Raw genomic sequence first — 15195 nt, 5'->3', positions numbered from 1 at the left:
TTTCAGTCACTTTTTTTTTTTTTTTATTTACACTGTGATTCTTTTGTAATTATTGTTTTATAATGATGACTGTAAAATTCAAAATTCAAGAGGTTTTATTGTCTTTTGCACAGTAAAGCCAATTTACACCATGCAATGAATGCTTTGCCAGTCTTCCCTACACAACCAATAAAAAATAAAAATGGATAGGGACCATAAAGTGCACTGTGGTGTAGGTCACATGTCTTTCACATCTCCACTGATACGTTCGGCGGTTTCCCGCAGTTGTAGAGCCTTCCTGTTCCGAGCAGTGCTGTCTCCATACCATACTGTGATGGAGACAACATTGCAACAATGGAAATAAACAACTACACTCTAAACTAAAGCTTTGATATCTTCAACTACCAAAATACAGTCCAAGATCCCTAATAATCCTAACGAATCAGGATTTTTCTTAACAGCAAGAGACACATACAAGCTCAAAATCACATTTCTGCAGTTTTCACATTTTGTCAAGTCTATTTTACAACAGCAGCCCACTGGGATTATGCAAATAATGCAAATAACACGGCTATTGATCACTGTAATCCTCTTTCTTCCCTTCCTACAGTGATTAAATGGAAGTGATTGGGCCCAAAATCCACAGTCAATGGATTCAAATTTAACTGAAGCTAATATTGTATGAGGCTTTAGACAAATCAACTGGGGGTCTGTCTCTTTAGTATGATGAAATCCCTCCTTTGTGGTTTCATGGACTGTGCAGCAAAGGGGTGTAACACAAAGAGGGAAGTTGATTTATTTACGCATGCGCATGTCAGGATTGTATTGGGTTTGAAGAAATGTGAACCTATTATTTAACCCAGATACAGACTTATGATTGCTATTATTTCAATGCTATAATGTTGTCTATGGAGCAGAGATACCACTTTACTATTTGTATACTGATGGACAATTTGTGTGAAATCCAAAAAATATTAGGCTAAGATAATGTGACACTTTCTAAGTATCTTTACACATCTGAGTTATTGTTGTGTTAAGTGTAAAAAAGAAATGTTGGTGACTCAGATAGGTTAAAAAAATACACTTAAGCTTCAAGTATATATGATTTCTACCCATCACACATTCTGTACACCATTTGTATTAGTTGCAGTGTTTGGCCTCAAGATTTTGATGCATACGTGTATAATATGTCGTCCCCGAACTTAATGAGAAAGTCATCATGTTTTTCACTTTTCTGCCCAAACTTCCTTTTTTTGTCATTTCACACTGAAGCAAACAGGAAACACACCCAAAGATTTCACATCAATGTTAAGATGTAATACACATTGACAAAGTACCTCAAAGCCCCACAACCTCTTCTGGGTCCCTCTCACGGTGAGTATTGAATTTACGCTGAATAGAGGCAGTTTAACTATACAACTCTGTAGCATGTAGGCTCCCAGGTGTCATAGATGTTGCTGTAAAACTGAGTTCACTCACTGAGATTGGGATTATGTTGGTTAACCTCAAAGTGTCTTTCTTGGATCAGATGAAGCTCCCAGACCTGATTGATCTTAGTTTCATATTGATCCTGGTCTCTAATTCAAAAGGTGCGTGACATAATAAGTTGTTGTGTGTTTTGAATTTTATCTCATGATGTACGTACTTTAATAAATATAAATTCTGGTTTGGTTTTAAACACAGGTAAAAACTGGACTGTTACTGTCGACAGAAGGATTGATGCAACACCGGGTTCAAACGTGACCATACCATGTTACTTTACCTATCCAGTCAAATACCACACTGAAGATGTTCAAGTTCACTGGAAAGTAAAAAATAACCTTACTGGCTTCAACGAAAAACTAAATGCATTTGTTTTCCACCCAAATGACACATATGTGCTTGAGAAGTACAGAGGAAAGACCAAACTCACTGGAGATAAAGCCAAAGGTGACTGCACCCTGAAGATCTTTAAAATCTTGGAGTATGAAAAAAATATCTATGTGAGAGTTCTTGCAAAGGACAATTACAGTTTCAAGAAAGATTTGGTCACCATTGGTGTGTCTGGTAAGAATTTCAATAAAACATTTATGAACAAATAAATAAATACACACACACACACACACACACACACACATACATACATACATATATATACATATTTGTTTGAGTAAAGGGAAATTTGTATAATACCTTACATGTTTCTCCCACTGTGCCAGGTAATAAATCAGTCAGTCTTAAGCCAGGTACAGTATATCCTCTCAGTTTGTATGATCTCATTCACATTATATAATTTGTTTCTGTGCTCATCAATTTGCTAATTGGCTGTGTATTATTTCTCCATTTGTTATAACAGAAGACTAGGGTAAATTTTAAATCAAATGTAAACTCCTTCTTTTTTAGATTTCATACCAATACCATCACCCACCTTTGAAACAACAGAATGTGAGTTTAAACATTTAGATTCTTAGGACAGTTTCAGACTAACATTTAATATGCAAACATCTGGAATTAATTTTCCTTCATTAATGACAGCCTTGTTCACAGCAGACATGGCGGTTTTCTCCACAGTGGGTACGCCCAGGGAGGCTTCCCTGTATATGGCTATCTTTGTTCCAGTCGCTGCACTTCTGATCATTATTTTTGTCATTGCAATCGTCCTTTGCCTAAAAAAAAGAAGGTAACTTTACTTTAGCTTGGTTGTAATTTGAGTGTTTGTTTCATGACTGATATTTTCTTATATAAATTATGTGCAGTTCCCACGCAACAAAAAAGGATTTTGCTCATTGTCACTTCACTTGGATGTTTGATGTTCACTGTGCAGAAGGCTGTATGTGCAGTTTGACATTAGAAGGCTGTTTCTACATTTGTCTGCTAAGGGAAAAGTTTCTCTGTGTTCATCTTAAATGTGAGCTTAAGGCATGAACATATGGGATGTGTTTGAAAGCCGATTGTTTGATGTGCAAAAGGAGGAATATATGTAATTTGTTTCATGTAAAATGCATTGAGGGGGTCTTTAAATGGGTATTTTTTGTTAAAGATGATAGGCTGATATTGTTTAATCTATTTTCACAGGTCACAATCTTTTACCAGGGAGGAGTCTGGATATTATGAAAATGTTAGCCGAGCATCATCAAACCAAGCCAAAAGGTTTGTTTCATGACACAATTGTGAAGTCAAATTAGAACTGGGATATTATTGTTTCAGTGTCTGTATGCATCAGCAATACAAGAAACAAAGTTTAGTATCGACTCATGAAGCCGTTTGACTCTAGACAAAAAAGGTTCCACCAGATATGTGCATGTAAATTGTAGACACATTGACACATGTCTGAACGCCTGTTTCTTTGAGTACGAATCCAAACAAGTCTCTTTTGTCATTTCAGAAAAACATCTTGTACAACACAAGATAACAAGAAACTTTCTGAACTGAAGGCCATTGATGAACCTGTCTACATCAACATTGAGGTACAACAGCCCACTCAGTTGGGTTTTTATTATGCTAAATCTAAAATTCCACATGATACCTTCAATGTAACTTCTGTCTTTGCAGGCTATACCAGGTCAGATGGATCAAAGTATGGATCACACAGACAATACATACGGAAATGTGGATTATGAAAAGTAGCAGAAAAGCTGCATCTTTCTGGGGTTTTGCAGAATTTTCTGGAATGGATGTTCTTGTCTTATCTGTTTATTATTATTATTTGTATCTCTTTTTCAAAGGAGACCTGGTCCTGACAGGCAGCAGCACAAAAACATAAACACAAAAAGAGAACAAATGAATAAGAACTTAAAATCAAGCAATGGGGGCTTGTAAGAGAAATAGAAAAGTCAGAGCTGTGAGTCAAACTTACCTGCTCCATGGCCCAAATTAAAGGCTAGGCTAAATCTATTTAAATAACACAAGTCAAAAAAAATGTTTAATGTAAGCCTACTGCCTTACCTTACATGGCAGAGGATCCCCTGGTTGTTTTACTTTTGTTTATATGTTGCAGTACAATCAACCCTGCCGTGTTAGTGCTGAACTGCACCACTGATGCAGGAAATTATACATTTCACAGCAGCGCATCAGGTTTTTCAAGTTGTTTGTAACATCTTCTGACTTTAATTTCACTTAACCAACTTTGGGTTCATTGAAATGCTACATTCCGTTTTCTAGTCTTTCTCAATATTTTTGCCAATTCACTTCCGTGCTGGAGGTGAAACTTCTCTTTTCTTTTCTGAGTCAGTTTCCTATTAAGACATTCATTTATTTATTGTAGTGTGGCATTAAATTTAAGGACCGCACCAAACAATACATGGAGGTCATTGCTTGTCCACAGGGCAGCCCAGTCTCAAGTGATCTACATAGCCTACTTTTCTTCTGCAGCATTGTGGTCTGTAAAACTGAACTAATAGCAGCCAACTGGCTAAACCAATAAAAAGGATGTTGTTGAAACTGCTAATGTTGCCACTGTCTCCTTTTAACTGCTTCCATTTTATGAAATTTCTTCTCTGTGAGGTTTGATCGATTTTGACTGACATGACATGGAAATATGCCTGAACAGCAAAGTTCGTAACGTTAGCATTACCATTAAAAACAGACTGATGAAAAGCTACTTTTACTTGTGGTAATATATAAATACGTCTTGTAACTCATCTATAAACTCCTCACAAGTTTTTTTATATTACACACTGGGTTGGATGTGATTGGTAGACTTGAGAATGTGTGTGTTGACAGCATGTGATGGTTTTTAAAATGCAACAGTCCTTTGTTGACTCATCTTTTTAACTCATATTTTTATCATCTTCAGTGAGACAAACTGCAGCATTACGGTAACATTGTGTTCTCTGGAATTTCTTTTTGTATTCATTTGTTGGTGAAAAAAGTAACAGAACATGTTAAACAGAGGACAAAGAAGAAGAAAGTAGTCACATGTTGCCACATCATCCGTCTCCTAGGCTTCTGATGTAGCTGTTTAAACACTGACCCCCATTATGAGCGCAACGCTTTGTAAAACATTTAGTAACAATTGCAATTTTAAAGAGTGAACATAGACTATAAATATGACATCCAAAGACACTGCACAAATCTCACAAGCACTGTTGGTGAAGGCGTATTCAAACAGATGTTAAAAGGATTCAGAGGTGAGTAAATAATTGGTATGTCTGCAAAACTACACCAACAGACACACAGTACATGAGACGTAATTCATTGCCTTTATGCTTTTTACACTTTCAATTTCTCTTTCTCACCAGTGATGAAGCTGAAGTTGTGGTTTTCCTTTCTGTTGTTAAATGGTGAGTCTAAATCAAAATGAATTTGCATAAAATACTTCATCTTACAAATAACGCCAAATCCATATTCTCTCTTGTTTCAGTGATCCATGATGTCCAGTCTCAACCTGCCAGCAAATGGATAGCGAACATGCCAACAAATATTCCTGTCCTGCAGGGCTCCTGTGTGGTTATTCCCTGCATCTACACTTACCCCAAGCCCACATCAAAGGGGATCCTGAACAGGTGGAAAGGATTCTGGATGAAAGGGAAAACTATCATCTCAACCAACATCCCCAAATGGAAACTGACTGAGGAGTTCAAAAAACGAACCCAGTTTTTAGGAAAACTGCAGGGACGCAACTGCACCATGCTGCTGGATGCTGTCAGGCCAACTGATGTTGGCCCTTTCCACTTCAGGATTGAAATGCCACAATACAAAAGCTTCACCTACCCAAACACAGTGACCCTTGATGTTAAAAGTGAGTATCATAGATAATTGCAATAATTTTTGAGGAAAGAAATGACATTTTTTTGTTATTAATATATGAATCATTATGTTATGCGTCATGTTGGTATTTTATTTCAACTCCATAGGCAACCCAGAGCCTCCATCTATGTCTGTGACGGTATATGAAAAAGTAACTGCCTCCTGCACTGTGTCTCACTCCTGCCCAACGATTCTCCCTCGATTCTCCTGGACCCATTCTGGAAGCGTCTCTACCCGATCAAAGAAGCTGAATACATGGCAGTGGGAAACAGTGTCAACGCTGTCCTTTGTTCCTAAATCCACCGACTCCAACATGCCTTTAAACTGCACAGTGCTGTACAGAGGAGGTAAGCGGGCGACAAGCTCCATGATTCTCTCAATATGACGTGAGCTCAGTGCATAATCTAAATATCACCTTTTGTTCTGCGTGGTAAATGAAGTAATGTCCCATGTATCAAGGCATTTTAAATCTGTTGTTCAACGTACGTCTTTCATATCAATGTTTATGTTGGTTTATGCATGCACCAAGGGTTTGTTAGTTTATGTAGGCACCAATCACCAAGGCAAAATTCCATGTAAGTGTAATTTATTGTGGCAATAAACCCTGTTCCTACTTTTTGATTTCTGATAATGCCTTACACCTGCTACATTTGTACAAGTTTACTCTCCGTACAGATGTTGCTAAGTGAAAGGGAAATGTATGTCCACACTAGGAATTCTGAAACACAATCAGTTAGGTAATTAACATGTCACTGCACACTGTAATGTAATTTGAAGGAGCAGAAATGACTGCCTGACATCTTTGATCTGTGTCACTCTTGTGATTTGTTGTCTATGATTAACATTAAATATCATTTCAATGTCACTCTATGTGTGTGTTTACTGTTTTTGATTTATGTGATTGTGTAAAATCAATACAAGATGTGTAGAGTAAATACCATAAACTTAGTGTTATAATAGTAATAATAGTAATACTACTACTAATAATAATAACATAATACTACTACTACTACTACTACTACTAATAATAATAATAATAATAATAAAAATAATAATAATAATATATTTGATGTATAACACACTTAACATTTATAACAAATCTCAAAGTGCTACAGGGTCAAAGCATCAACATAAAAGACCAATAACAGCATAACAACGGGAGAATGAAAGCAGCTACCAGCAATTAATTTAAAGTCATAGGTCTCAGTATCAGTCGCCTAATAATGAGACATCCTGCGCAAGTCACACTTTTCAATTGTCCTCTATAGTTGTATATATTTGTATGCATGAACACATGCACCTTTACAGATTGAAAGTGATTTCAATATGATTGTGTATAAACCAACACAGTTTTGGGGGTTGTATGTAATAAATGTAGTTATAAAAAACATGTTATTTTCTGATTGATAATTTTTTAATTGTTTTAAATGTATAGCCTACTAGAACAAAAATGTTTTAAAGGCCAAGTAATTTAAATATTAGGCCACCCAAATTTCAAAGGAATAAAGAAAATAAATGTATAATATGTATATTAATCTCTATAGGGTTGTTAATGATGGATACAGTTTCTCCCAAAGATAATATTTGAGGTTTGAGGCTTTTGAGGTTAGAACAGGGCAGTGTTTGGTGTGTTTCTTTTGGAAATGTGTTGAACACTTCTGTACTAATAGCTGAGATAGTGACAAGCTTCCTCTTTGCCTTCCTGTCAATTTACACACTTTCAAGCCACACAAGGATTTTTCAACATTGACCTGAACACACACTGAATATTCTTGATACACTTGTTGACACATGAGTAAATACAATTTGTGTGGGTGCATGTGTTCATACATACAAATATATACAGCTAAAGAGGAGATGTAAACAGTGTGACGTGTGCGGGATGTGTTATTGTTAGGCAACTGATACTGTATGCAAATGAAGAGTTCTCAAACATGTATGTAACACGGATGTGTCAAGGCTGAGCTAATTGCAGAAATTGTGAGACACAACCCGGGAATGGTTTAGAAAACATGGACTTGCTTATTACGTTTTTATAGAGAAAATAATGCCTGTTATAAGTCATCATAGCATTTTTCTCACCAGCGTTGTGGAGATTGTGGACATACTGTCTGGTCAAAAGCTTCGAAGCAGCAGCATTTGTTGGGCCCCAAAAGACAATACAGCTGCATCATTACTAGTTGTTTGTTGTCTCCTTCAGTTTGGGTTTCCTGGTCCTCTTGTAGGAAAGATGGGGAACTTAACCATGTCTGTTTCCAGGGGCCATTTTACCGTGGCTTTAAGTGTAGGCTATTTGGAGTTACAAATAGCAGCAATTTATTCATATTATTTCATATTGCTATATTAAAGTTTTTAATTAGCCATTTAATAAACTTACCTTACCTGCTACATGGCCTGGTGAGCATAAGAAATTCATAGGCAAAAGGGATGATTGCAAACCTAAGAAAACATAACACAACTTAAAACATGTTTTTTTAGGTTTTTTTTTAGAATTATTGCGTTACATGACATAGGATCCTCATGTCGTTTTTCATGGTTGTTTTTTATTGTTTATATGTTGCAGTACAATAGACCCTGAGGCTCAGAGCTGTTAGCCTGCTGTGTTAGTGCTAAACTGCACCACTGAGTGATGCAGGAAATTCTACCAAGCATCTAGCAGTTTGAGCAAGTTTTTTTTTTTTTTTTACTTTTTTGTGTTTTGTTATCTGTGGAATCAATTCATGTAATCTTCTATGTACAACTTCTCTTGACAAAGATTGGATTCAATGAAAGGAGACATTATGTTTAATCTTTCTCAACATGTTTGTCAATTCACTTCCTGCACCCTCTGTGCTGGAGCTGAAACTTCTCTTTTCTGATTCAGTTTCCTATTTAGAGAAGTTATTACTTATAGTGTGGCATCAAATGTAAGACCTCTATGAAACAATACATGGAGGTCATTGTTTGTCCACAGTGATCTGTCTTAGCCCACATGGGGCAAACACTCTTACTGGGTGAGCTAGAGGCCGCCCCATATAGATACATTTCTGTGTTTTTTCAGTTCTGACATGGCATGGAAATATGCCTGAACAGCAAAGCTGAGAAATTGAGGAGTGGGAATTTCCAGTGTTGATTTCCTCAAAAGGAAATGTGGTTCACTTCGGTATTTCCCTTAAAAACACAGACTGATAAAAAGCTATTTTTACTTGTGGTAATATATAAATAGATCTTGTAACTCATCTATGAACTCCTCACAAGTTTTCTACATTGCACACTGGGTTGGATGTGATTGGTAGACTTGAGGGCCTTAAGAATAAAATGTGTGTGTTGACAGCATGTGATGGTTTTGAAAATGCCACAGCCCTTTGTTGACTCATCTTTTTATCTCACATTATCATCATCTTTAATGGAACAAACTGCAGCATTACGGGAACATTGTGTTCTCTAGAATTTCTTTTTGTATTCATTTGTTGTTGAAAAAAAGTAACAGAACATGTTAAACAGAGGACAAAGAAGAGAGAATGCAGTCACATATTGCAACATCATCGGTCACCTAGACTTCTGTTGTTTAAACACTTCATGAGCTCAACGCTTTGTAAAACATTAAGTAACAATTGCTATTTTAAAAGAGTGAATATAGACTATAAATATGACATCTAAAGACAATGCACAAATCTCACAAGCAAGTTAGTGAAGGCGTATTCAAACAGTTTAAAGATTTAAAGGTGAGTAAGTGAATGGCATGTGTGCAAAAATAAAACAATAGTTATACAGTTTAAGATGTAATTCATTGTATTTATGCTTTTTACACTTTAAATTTCTCTTTCTCACCAGTGATGGAGCTAAAGTTGTCGTTTTCCTTTTTGGTCTTAAATAATGAGTTATTTTAAATGACGTTACATAAAATATTTTATCTTACACTTGTTTTCAGTAATCCATGATGTATAACATTAGTCTGCAAGCCAATGGACGGCAAATATGCCAACAAATATTCCCAAAAATATTATGTAAATTTGATTTATTGTGTCTGATTAACATTAAGTATCATTTTAATGTCATTTTATGTGTGCGTTTAAGGTTTTTAATTTGTAGGATTGTGTAAAAACAGAAGGGAAAGATTGGGAGAGAAGCACCCTTAAGAAAATTGTACACATATGCTTCTTGTTTTTTATAAAAGCAATACTAAAAAAAAAAGCTTGTGATTTTATGATTTATAGGCTTCAAGAATAAAAATGTGTTAAAGGCCAAGTCATTTAAGTAGGAGGGCACCTATGAGGTTGAAAAAAAAACTATATATATTAATCAGCCTCTATAGGGTTGTTAGTAAAGAATACAGTTCCTCCCAAAGATAATGTGTATTTAGGTTAATGATCATGTGAGCCTTGGGAGGTTAGAACCGGGCAGTGTTTGGTTTGTGTCTGTCTGAAATGTGTGATCAACACTTTTGTACCAACAGCTGAGATATTGACAAGCTTCCTCTTGCCTACCTGTCAATTTACCATTAACACACTTTCAAGCCACACAAGGGTTTTTCCACATTGACCTAAACACACACTGAATATATATTTACTTTACCAGTTTGTTTAGTTGATTAATGAATGAAGACAATCTGTGAGAGTGCATGGTTTTTTTTTACATACAAATACAGATACAGCTAAAGAGGACATTTAAAAGGTGTGCCTTGTGCAAGATGTTATTAGGTGACTGATGCATTGATTTGACTGAAAATTAAAAGTTATCAAACATGTGTGTAAAAAAGATTACAGACGTTTAATGGTGATTTTTCCTCAGTCACATTTGTTACTGTTGATCAGACAAGCAGTCGGGGAATTATTTTCAAAAATAATAGGGAATTACAGGGGAAAAACAGCACTTATATACAGAAGAAAGCATATTTTCTGAACAACTTCTTGATCCACATCAGATGGCGCTGTTCCTCAAATGAGTTCAACAATGTTACACGTTGGCATACACTGCTTCATCGCAGTCAGTCTGTAAAGGAAACAAGATTAACTCACTCTCTTCTCTCATTAAAGGAAACATTAAAGGAATGAAAAAAAGTACATACCTCCATGTTGCCATATACATGATCATCGACGTAAGTGCCAGAGCACTGTACATCCTCATATGGCCTTTCTATTCTGAGGACAGAATGCAAATGTTTATTTTTACATCTCTTTTTTTTTTTTTTGTATGCAAGGTTTAACTTTTGACATTGATATGTTTGTTTAAACTGAGGTAAATTACAAAAACCTTTTTGTTGCAGCATACTGAGAGAGCACCACATCTTTATCTGTTTTCTGTGAGCTCATGCGAGGTGTTGGTGCATCCTTAGACCTCCCCCTGCTGGCAGAATAATGGTGTTAAGTTGAGGAACCTGAAATCCAACAATGTATGTTCCTGGTTTCTGTTCACAAGGGTTTATTTTTGTTTAAATGTACATATCTTTTAAATCTCTAACAGCAATCACATTCCACTTACCATTTTTTAACAACTATTACTGTTATTAAAAGCATCACCAAAATCCCGCCTGCTCCAGAAGCAATGATAATATAAAGATTCAGCATTTCATCTGTCCAAACAGAAACCATGTAATGTAATTTTACTCTTTCTCAATACAAAGTTCCTTCCTTCAGTCTACAATCGAATGTCATGCGTTTCTGAAAATTGAAAAAAAAAAAGTCCTTACTTTTAGGTAAAGGGAGTGTGAGGTTGGCATTGCCCAGGGTATTGTTTGCCAGACAATAGACAGGTTCAGAAGATCCGAAATTTGCCCGCAGAGTCCCAATGGTAACAAAGCCATGTTTCTCTACCTTGGTCCTTGGCAAGACTTTGTCAGAAAGCAAAAAATAGACCATGCTGGGAGGCTTGGACTCCACAACGCACACACACTTTACCATATCTTCCTCTGAAGAGCAGGAAGAAGCCGTCTTGATCTCAGGGGCAACTGTAAGCACAAGGAATGGAGTTATGAGTTGGTCCTCCTTTATTATATTACTTTTTATACATGTGTTTAAATGAAAACTCTGTCCTTATTTTTACAGCTTAATGTGTTTACTTACATAACACATTAAGCTGCACAGGGTTTGAATTGGCTCGTCCTACTGTATTGATGACAGTACAGTACAGAGCTCCTGTGTGTCTAGAGACGTTTCGCAGCATGTAGATGTTTCCTTGATGCAGCTGAGCACCAGTTTCATTATGCCACTGATAGCTGCTGGCACGGGGGTGAGCATCACTGGAGCATCGCAGCTGCACATCTTCTCCCTCCTTTACATCTGACTTGTGCTCAATCGTCACATTTACTGGGGCATCTGAATGGAAAAATACAATTAACCCTTCATGATACCATGGTGGAGTATATTTTGTAGCCTACTCTTTTACAAAGTATATGCCAAAGCTAAGTTGATCATTCTCTTGATAATTCCTCTTGCACCCACATGAGGTTGTCTCATGTGGGTGAGGAAAAGTCAAGGTATCAACCAAGTTATGGATGTATCCTCTAGGCACGACCAATGTTGATTACAAAATGTGATGGCAATCCATTCGATAGTTATTGAACTATTTCACTCTGGACCCAAGTGGTGGACAGGCAGAGCTAATCGGGAAGGGCCAAAATAACTTCATAAAGCCATCAAGTACGTTTTTATGCCTATAGAAAATAAAAAGAAGCAGACATAGTGTGCTGTCCTTCATGCAGCCAGCTCATCCAATATATATTAAGAGATAACATAATGTTCTTTTTCCATTGCAGACAGACTCCTGATGACTGTTCATCCTCTGACTCTGACTAAACCTGATTTAAGAAGCTTTGAAGTTACTATATTTGAATGTATGTGTGTTGGTAAAAAAGCTTCCACATTGCTAAAGTAAACCCTAAATCCAGGTGGTTTTAAAAAGTTCTATTTACTCTACAATAATAGTATCATGTACTTACTAAGATACAGTGTTTAAAGCATCAGCTTTTAATTACGGCCACACTGCCATACAAACTTACAATTTACTTTGAGGTCTCTGGATTTCTTGTTCTGCTGCCCTCCATTGTATGTTACAGTGCACTGTAAAGACTTGTTGTGATCAGCGCTGGTAGCTTGAAAATTCAGGGTAGATTTTGCTGTCCACTGGCCATTGTCAAGCCGCTCTGCTTGGAAATGTATCTCTCCAATGTGACTCCAGGTGAAGACAGGAGGAGAGGTGGGGCAGGAATGAGACACTGAGCAGGATGCAAACACCTTATCACCTTCCACTATCTTCTCTTTTATAGAGAACTGGATGGGACTTGGTTCACCTGTAACAACAGGAAAGATCATGATAGGCAAATGCAAAGATCATAAGGCTACTATTACAAGTAAGGATGATCACGTCATCTACTGGGCAATGTTGTGTATTTAACTGTTGTATTGGCCCTGATGGGTTTTATTATTTTTTTTAAAGATTGAAAAAGGAAGGAAACTTAAAAATTTCAAATCATGTTGACTGAACTAACAGGATTGAACATTTAGTAATTCTCAAAATGGGCATTTGGCCTCCATGTTATACACATTTCTAGAGAAATGAAACTGTTTCAACTGTGTTTTGATCAAAGTTATTTAAAGTGAGGATAGGGCAATAAAACAGCACAATGAAGGAAGTGAGAAACCAGATAGTTGTTAACTATTGAAATTTAAATGACCACTGTTACCAACTCCAGAGTATTGTCAAAAGAACTTTGTTCAAAGTTATAGTTACAAACTCAGCTTTCAAAGACAACTGAAATAAACCATCAAGGTAAACATTGCTGTACAGTTAAAATGTGTTCTCATTATTTCTTTGGACTCTTGACTGTTTGCCCAAATATAAAATTTCATATGATGTAGAAAAAGTACGTCAATAACATGAAGAAAGTAACCATTTTTGAATTTCTCCACGACGGGATGAGGAGGAGGGAGCAGCGAGCTAGTCTCATTTTGTTTGAAAATAGTTTGAACGTCAACAAGAAGTAACGTCATTTAGATCACCTTTAAAAAGAGACTTCTGAGAAAATGCAGGAATCAATTAACTGTACTGTTACAGAAGTCTGGTGAAAGTTGGTAATATTACTTACTCATTGTAATGGTAACTGCATTATCTTTGTAAGAATACTTTTCATAGCCTTCCATTTCGATCCTGAAATGAAATGGCCCTCGGTCACTTTGTTGAAGGCGATCAATCTTCAGTGAACAGTTCTTCTGTCCGATGTTTCCCAGCAGCTCTGTCCTACTCTGATACTCCTGCTCCATTTTTGACTTGTCTGGGTGATAGATGAACTCATGTGTCCCCTTGTACCACATCCCAGTGAATTTCTTGACCCCCTTGTTTGGTTCTGGGTAGTTGAACGAGCAGGGGATCACCACACAGGATTCAAGGAGACCTTTTACTGAGGACGGCACCTTAATTGTCCAAGATGAGCCTTCAGTTTGAGAAACTGTAGTAAAATGCAGAGGAAAAAGCAACAAAGAGATAACAGTGATGAGAAGTACTTACACAAAATAACATACTTATGATAAATCAACAAAAGACAAAATGAGGCCTGTTTAAACTGACTCCTTGTGAGTTGAAAATGTAACAACTGGTTGTACAGTTTAAAAAGTGAACTATACCTTTAAAGCAAAGGCACACAAAAAACAGAGTCCACTTGAGAGAGTCCATCTCGTCCTCTCGGGGTGAGACCTGCAAATAAAGTGACAAATATTCAGAGATGGCAAAAGTACTCACTTCCTGTACTCAAGTAGAAGTAAAGATGCTTGTGTTAAAAAAATACTCTGGTAAAAGTAGAAGTACTGATTTAACATCTTTACTCAAGTAAAAGTAACATAGTACAGGCTTGTAAATTTACTTAAAGTATAAATGTAAAAGTAGCCTTGCGAGTGACAACCATTTTTTAGAGTGCAAGCTGAGAAACTTCAGTGGACATGGAAAAAGGCTCTTTATCTGCCATTGGCTATATTTTAAACGGATATCAGCCAATAGGCCTACAAAATCACATATTTGATTATTTTGACATAAACTGGGACTCCAGGTTAACAAGATTCTGACTGAGCAGCAAAATATGAATTAAGTTGTGCTTCTGTGAGAATTCACAGATCCAGTTCCTCTTTTTTAATCTTCCCCTTAACATTTAAAGGAATGTGTGTGTGCTCAAACATGGCTTCTGGAAAGAAAATAAAGGATAAAATATGAATGACTAAACTAACATTAATTAAGTTCCCTATGTTTTAGAATTACACAGCACAATGGCCAGGAGTCATTCTTGATGCACATCTCTCTCAGATAAGGACAAGGAGGATTGGGAATCTGTTGAGTTGTCTTGTAGTGGTGCATCAAGTGCAGTAGCCTACTGTATTGACAATTAGATTGAATTTGGAATTGATGATTCAAACAATAATAATGGTAACTCAAGTGAAATGATTTGAAACTTGTCAGTGAGGACTAGATTAGGACTGTAATTAAAGCTGATTCTTAGCTCAGTTGGTAGAGCGGGTGCCCATATAT

General features: G+C 36.5%; 3 protein-coding genes across 10 annotated transcripts in view; 2 read left to right on the top strand and 1 right to left on the bottom strand.

Moving 5' to 3' along the window:
• Nucleotides 1-1238: 1238 nt before the first annotated feature.
• On the top strand, nucleotides 1239-3600 carry LOC116691056 (uncharacterized). 5 transcript variants are annotated; one of them, XM_032518379.1, is made up of 9 exons: nucleotides 1239-1353; nucleotides 1508-1568; nucleotides 1663-2025; nucleotides 2178-2204; nucleotides 2362-2403; nucleotides 2494-2638; nucleotides 3034-3108; nucleotides 3344-3425; nucleotides 3511-3600. In XM_032518379.1, exons 2-9 carry the CDS (start codon nucleotides 1508-1510, stop codon nucleotides 3583-3585), a joined length of 870 nt encoding a protein of 289 aa, XP_032374270.1. In that variant the 5' UTR covers nucleotides 1239-1353; the 3' UTR covers nucleotides 3586-3600. The 5 variants fall into 5 exon arrangements, 4 of the variants coding, with proteins under 4 accessions (XP_032374270.1, XP_032374269.1, XP_032374268.1 ...); XR_004332414.1 differs by having other exon boundaries at nucleotides 1663-2204; nucleotides 2509-2638; XM_032518378.1 differs by having other exon boundaries at nucleotides 1346-1568; nucleotides 2509-2638.
• Nucleotides 3601-4826: 1226 nt separating this feature from the next.
• On the top strand, nucleotides 4827-6576 carry LOC116691063 (Schwann cell myelin protein). 2 transcript variants are annotated; one of them, XM_032518385.1, is made up of 4 exons: nucleotides 4827-5087; nucleotides 5199-5240; nucleotides 5321-5698; nucleotides 5814-6576. In XM_032518385.1, the coding sequence occupies exons 1-4, from the start codon at nucleotides 5069-5071 to the stop codon at nucleotides 6089-6091; spliced, it is 717 nt and encodes a 238-aa protein (XP_032374276.1). In that variant the 5' UTR covers nucleotides 4827-5068; the 3' UTR covers nucleotides 6092-6576. The 2 variants fall into 2 exon arrangements, with proteins under 2 accessions (XP_032374276.1, XP_032374277.1); XM_032518386.1 differs by having other exon boundaries at nucleotides 4832-5102.
• A 4011-nt stretch (nucleotides 6577-10587) lies between these two features.
• Nucleotides 10588-15195, bottom strand: part of LOC116691035 (myelin-associated glycoprotein) — an 11036-nt gene continuing 6428 nt past the window's right edge. Inside the window, exons 3-11 of one of the 3 annotated variants that reach the window (XM_032518349.1) lie at nucleotides 14304-14373; nucleotides 13769-14128; nucleotides 12683-12973; nucleotides 11748-11999; nucleotides 11370-11632; nucleotides 11167-11252; nucleotides 10939-11031; nucleotides 10754-10826; nucleotides 10588-10677 (exon numbers count right to left, since the gene is read on the bottom strand). In XM_032518349.1, the coding sequence (XP_032374240.1) occupies nucleotides 10642-10677; nucleotides 10754-10826; nucleotides 10939-11031; nucleotides 11167-11252; nucleotides 11370-11632; nucleotides 11748-11999; nucleotides 12683-12973; nucleotides 13769-14128; nucleotides 14304-14352 (1503 nt within the window). In that variant the 5' untranslated portion in view covers nucleotides 14353-14373 and the 3' untranslated portion in view covers nucleotides 10588-10641. Of the gene's footprint in view, nucleotides 10678-10753; nucleotides 10827-10938; nucleotides 11032-11166; nucleotides 11258-11369; nucleotides 11633-11747; nucleotides 12000-12682; nucleotides 12974-13768; nucleotides 14129-14303; nucleotides 14374-15195 lie in introns of all 3 variants that reach the window. The other 2 variants (XM_032518351.1, XM_032518350.1) reach the window with 2 other exon arrangements.

Source organism: Etheostoma spectabile, chromosome 6, assembly GCF_008692095.1.
Source record: "Etheostoma spectabile isolate EspeVRDwgs_2016 chromosome 6, UIUC_Espe_1.0, whole genome shotgun sequence".
NCBI lineage: Eukaryota > Metazoa > Chordata > Actinopteri > Perciformes > Percidae > Etheostoma > Etheostoma spectabile.
The sequence above is the reverse complement of the archived record's forward strand: the minus strand, read 5'-3'. Positions and strand labels throughout refer to the sequence as shown.

Excerpts from the sequence above, each read along its gene's own strand:
- LOC116691056 (XM_032518376.1), top strand. The coding sequence starts at position 1,472 with ATGTTGGTTAACCTCAAAGTGTCTTTCTTGGATCAGATGAAGCTCCCA. Across the intron at positions 1,569-1,662 it reads CCTGGTCTCTAATTCAAAAG|GTAAAAACTGGACTGTTACT; the intron begins GTGCGTGACATA and ends TTTTAAACACAG. Across the intron at positions 3,426-3,510 it reads CTGTCTACATCAACATTGAG|GCTATACCAGGTCAGATGGA; the intron begins GTACAACAGCCC and ends CTGTCTTTGCAG.
- LOC116691063 (XM_032518385.1), top strand. Across the intron at positions 5,241-5,320 it reads TTCCTTTCTGTTGTTAAATG|TGATCCATGATGTCCAGTCT; the intron begins GTGAGTCTAAAT and ends CTCTTGTTTCAG. Across the intron at positions 5,699-5,813 it reads AGTGACCCTTGATGTTAAAA|GCAACCCAGAGCCTCCATCT; the intron begins GTGAGTATCATA and ends TCAACTCCATAG.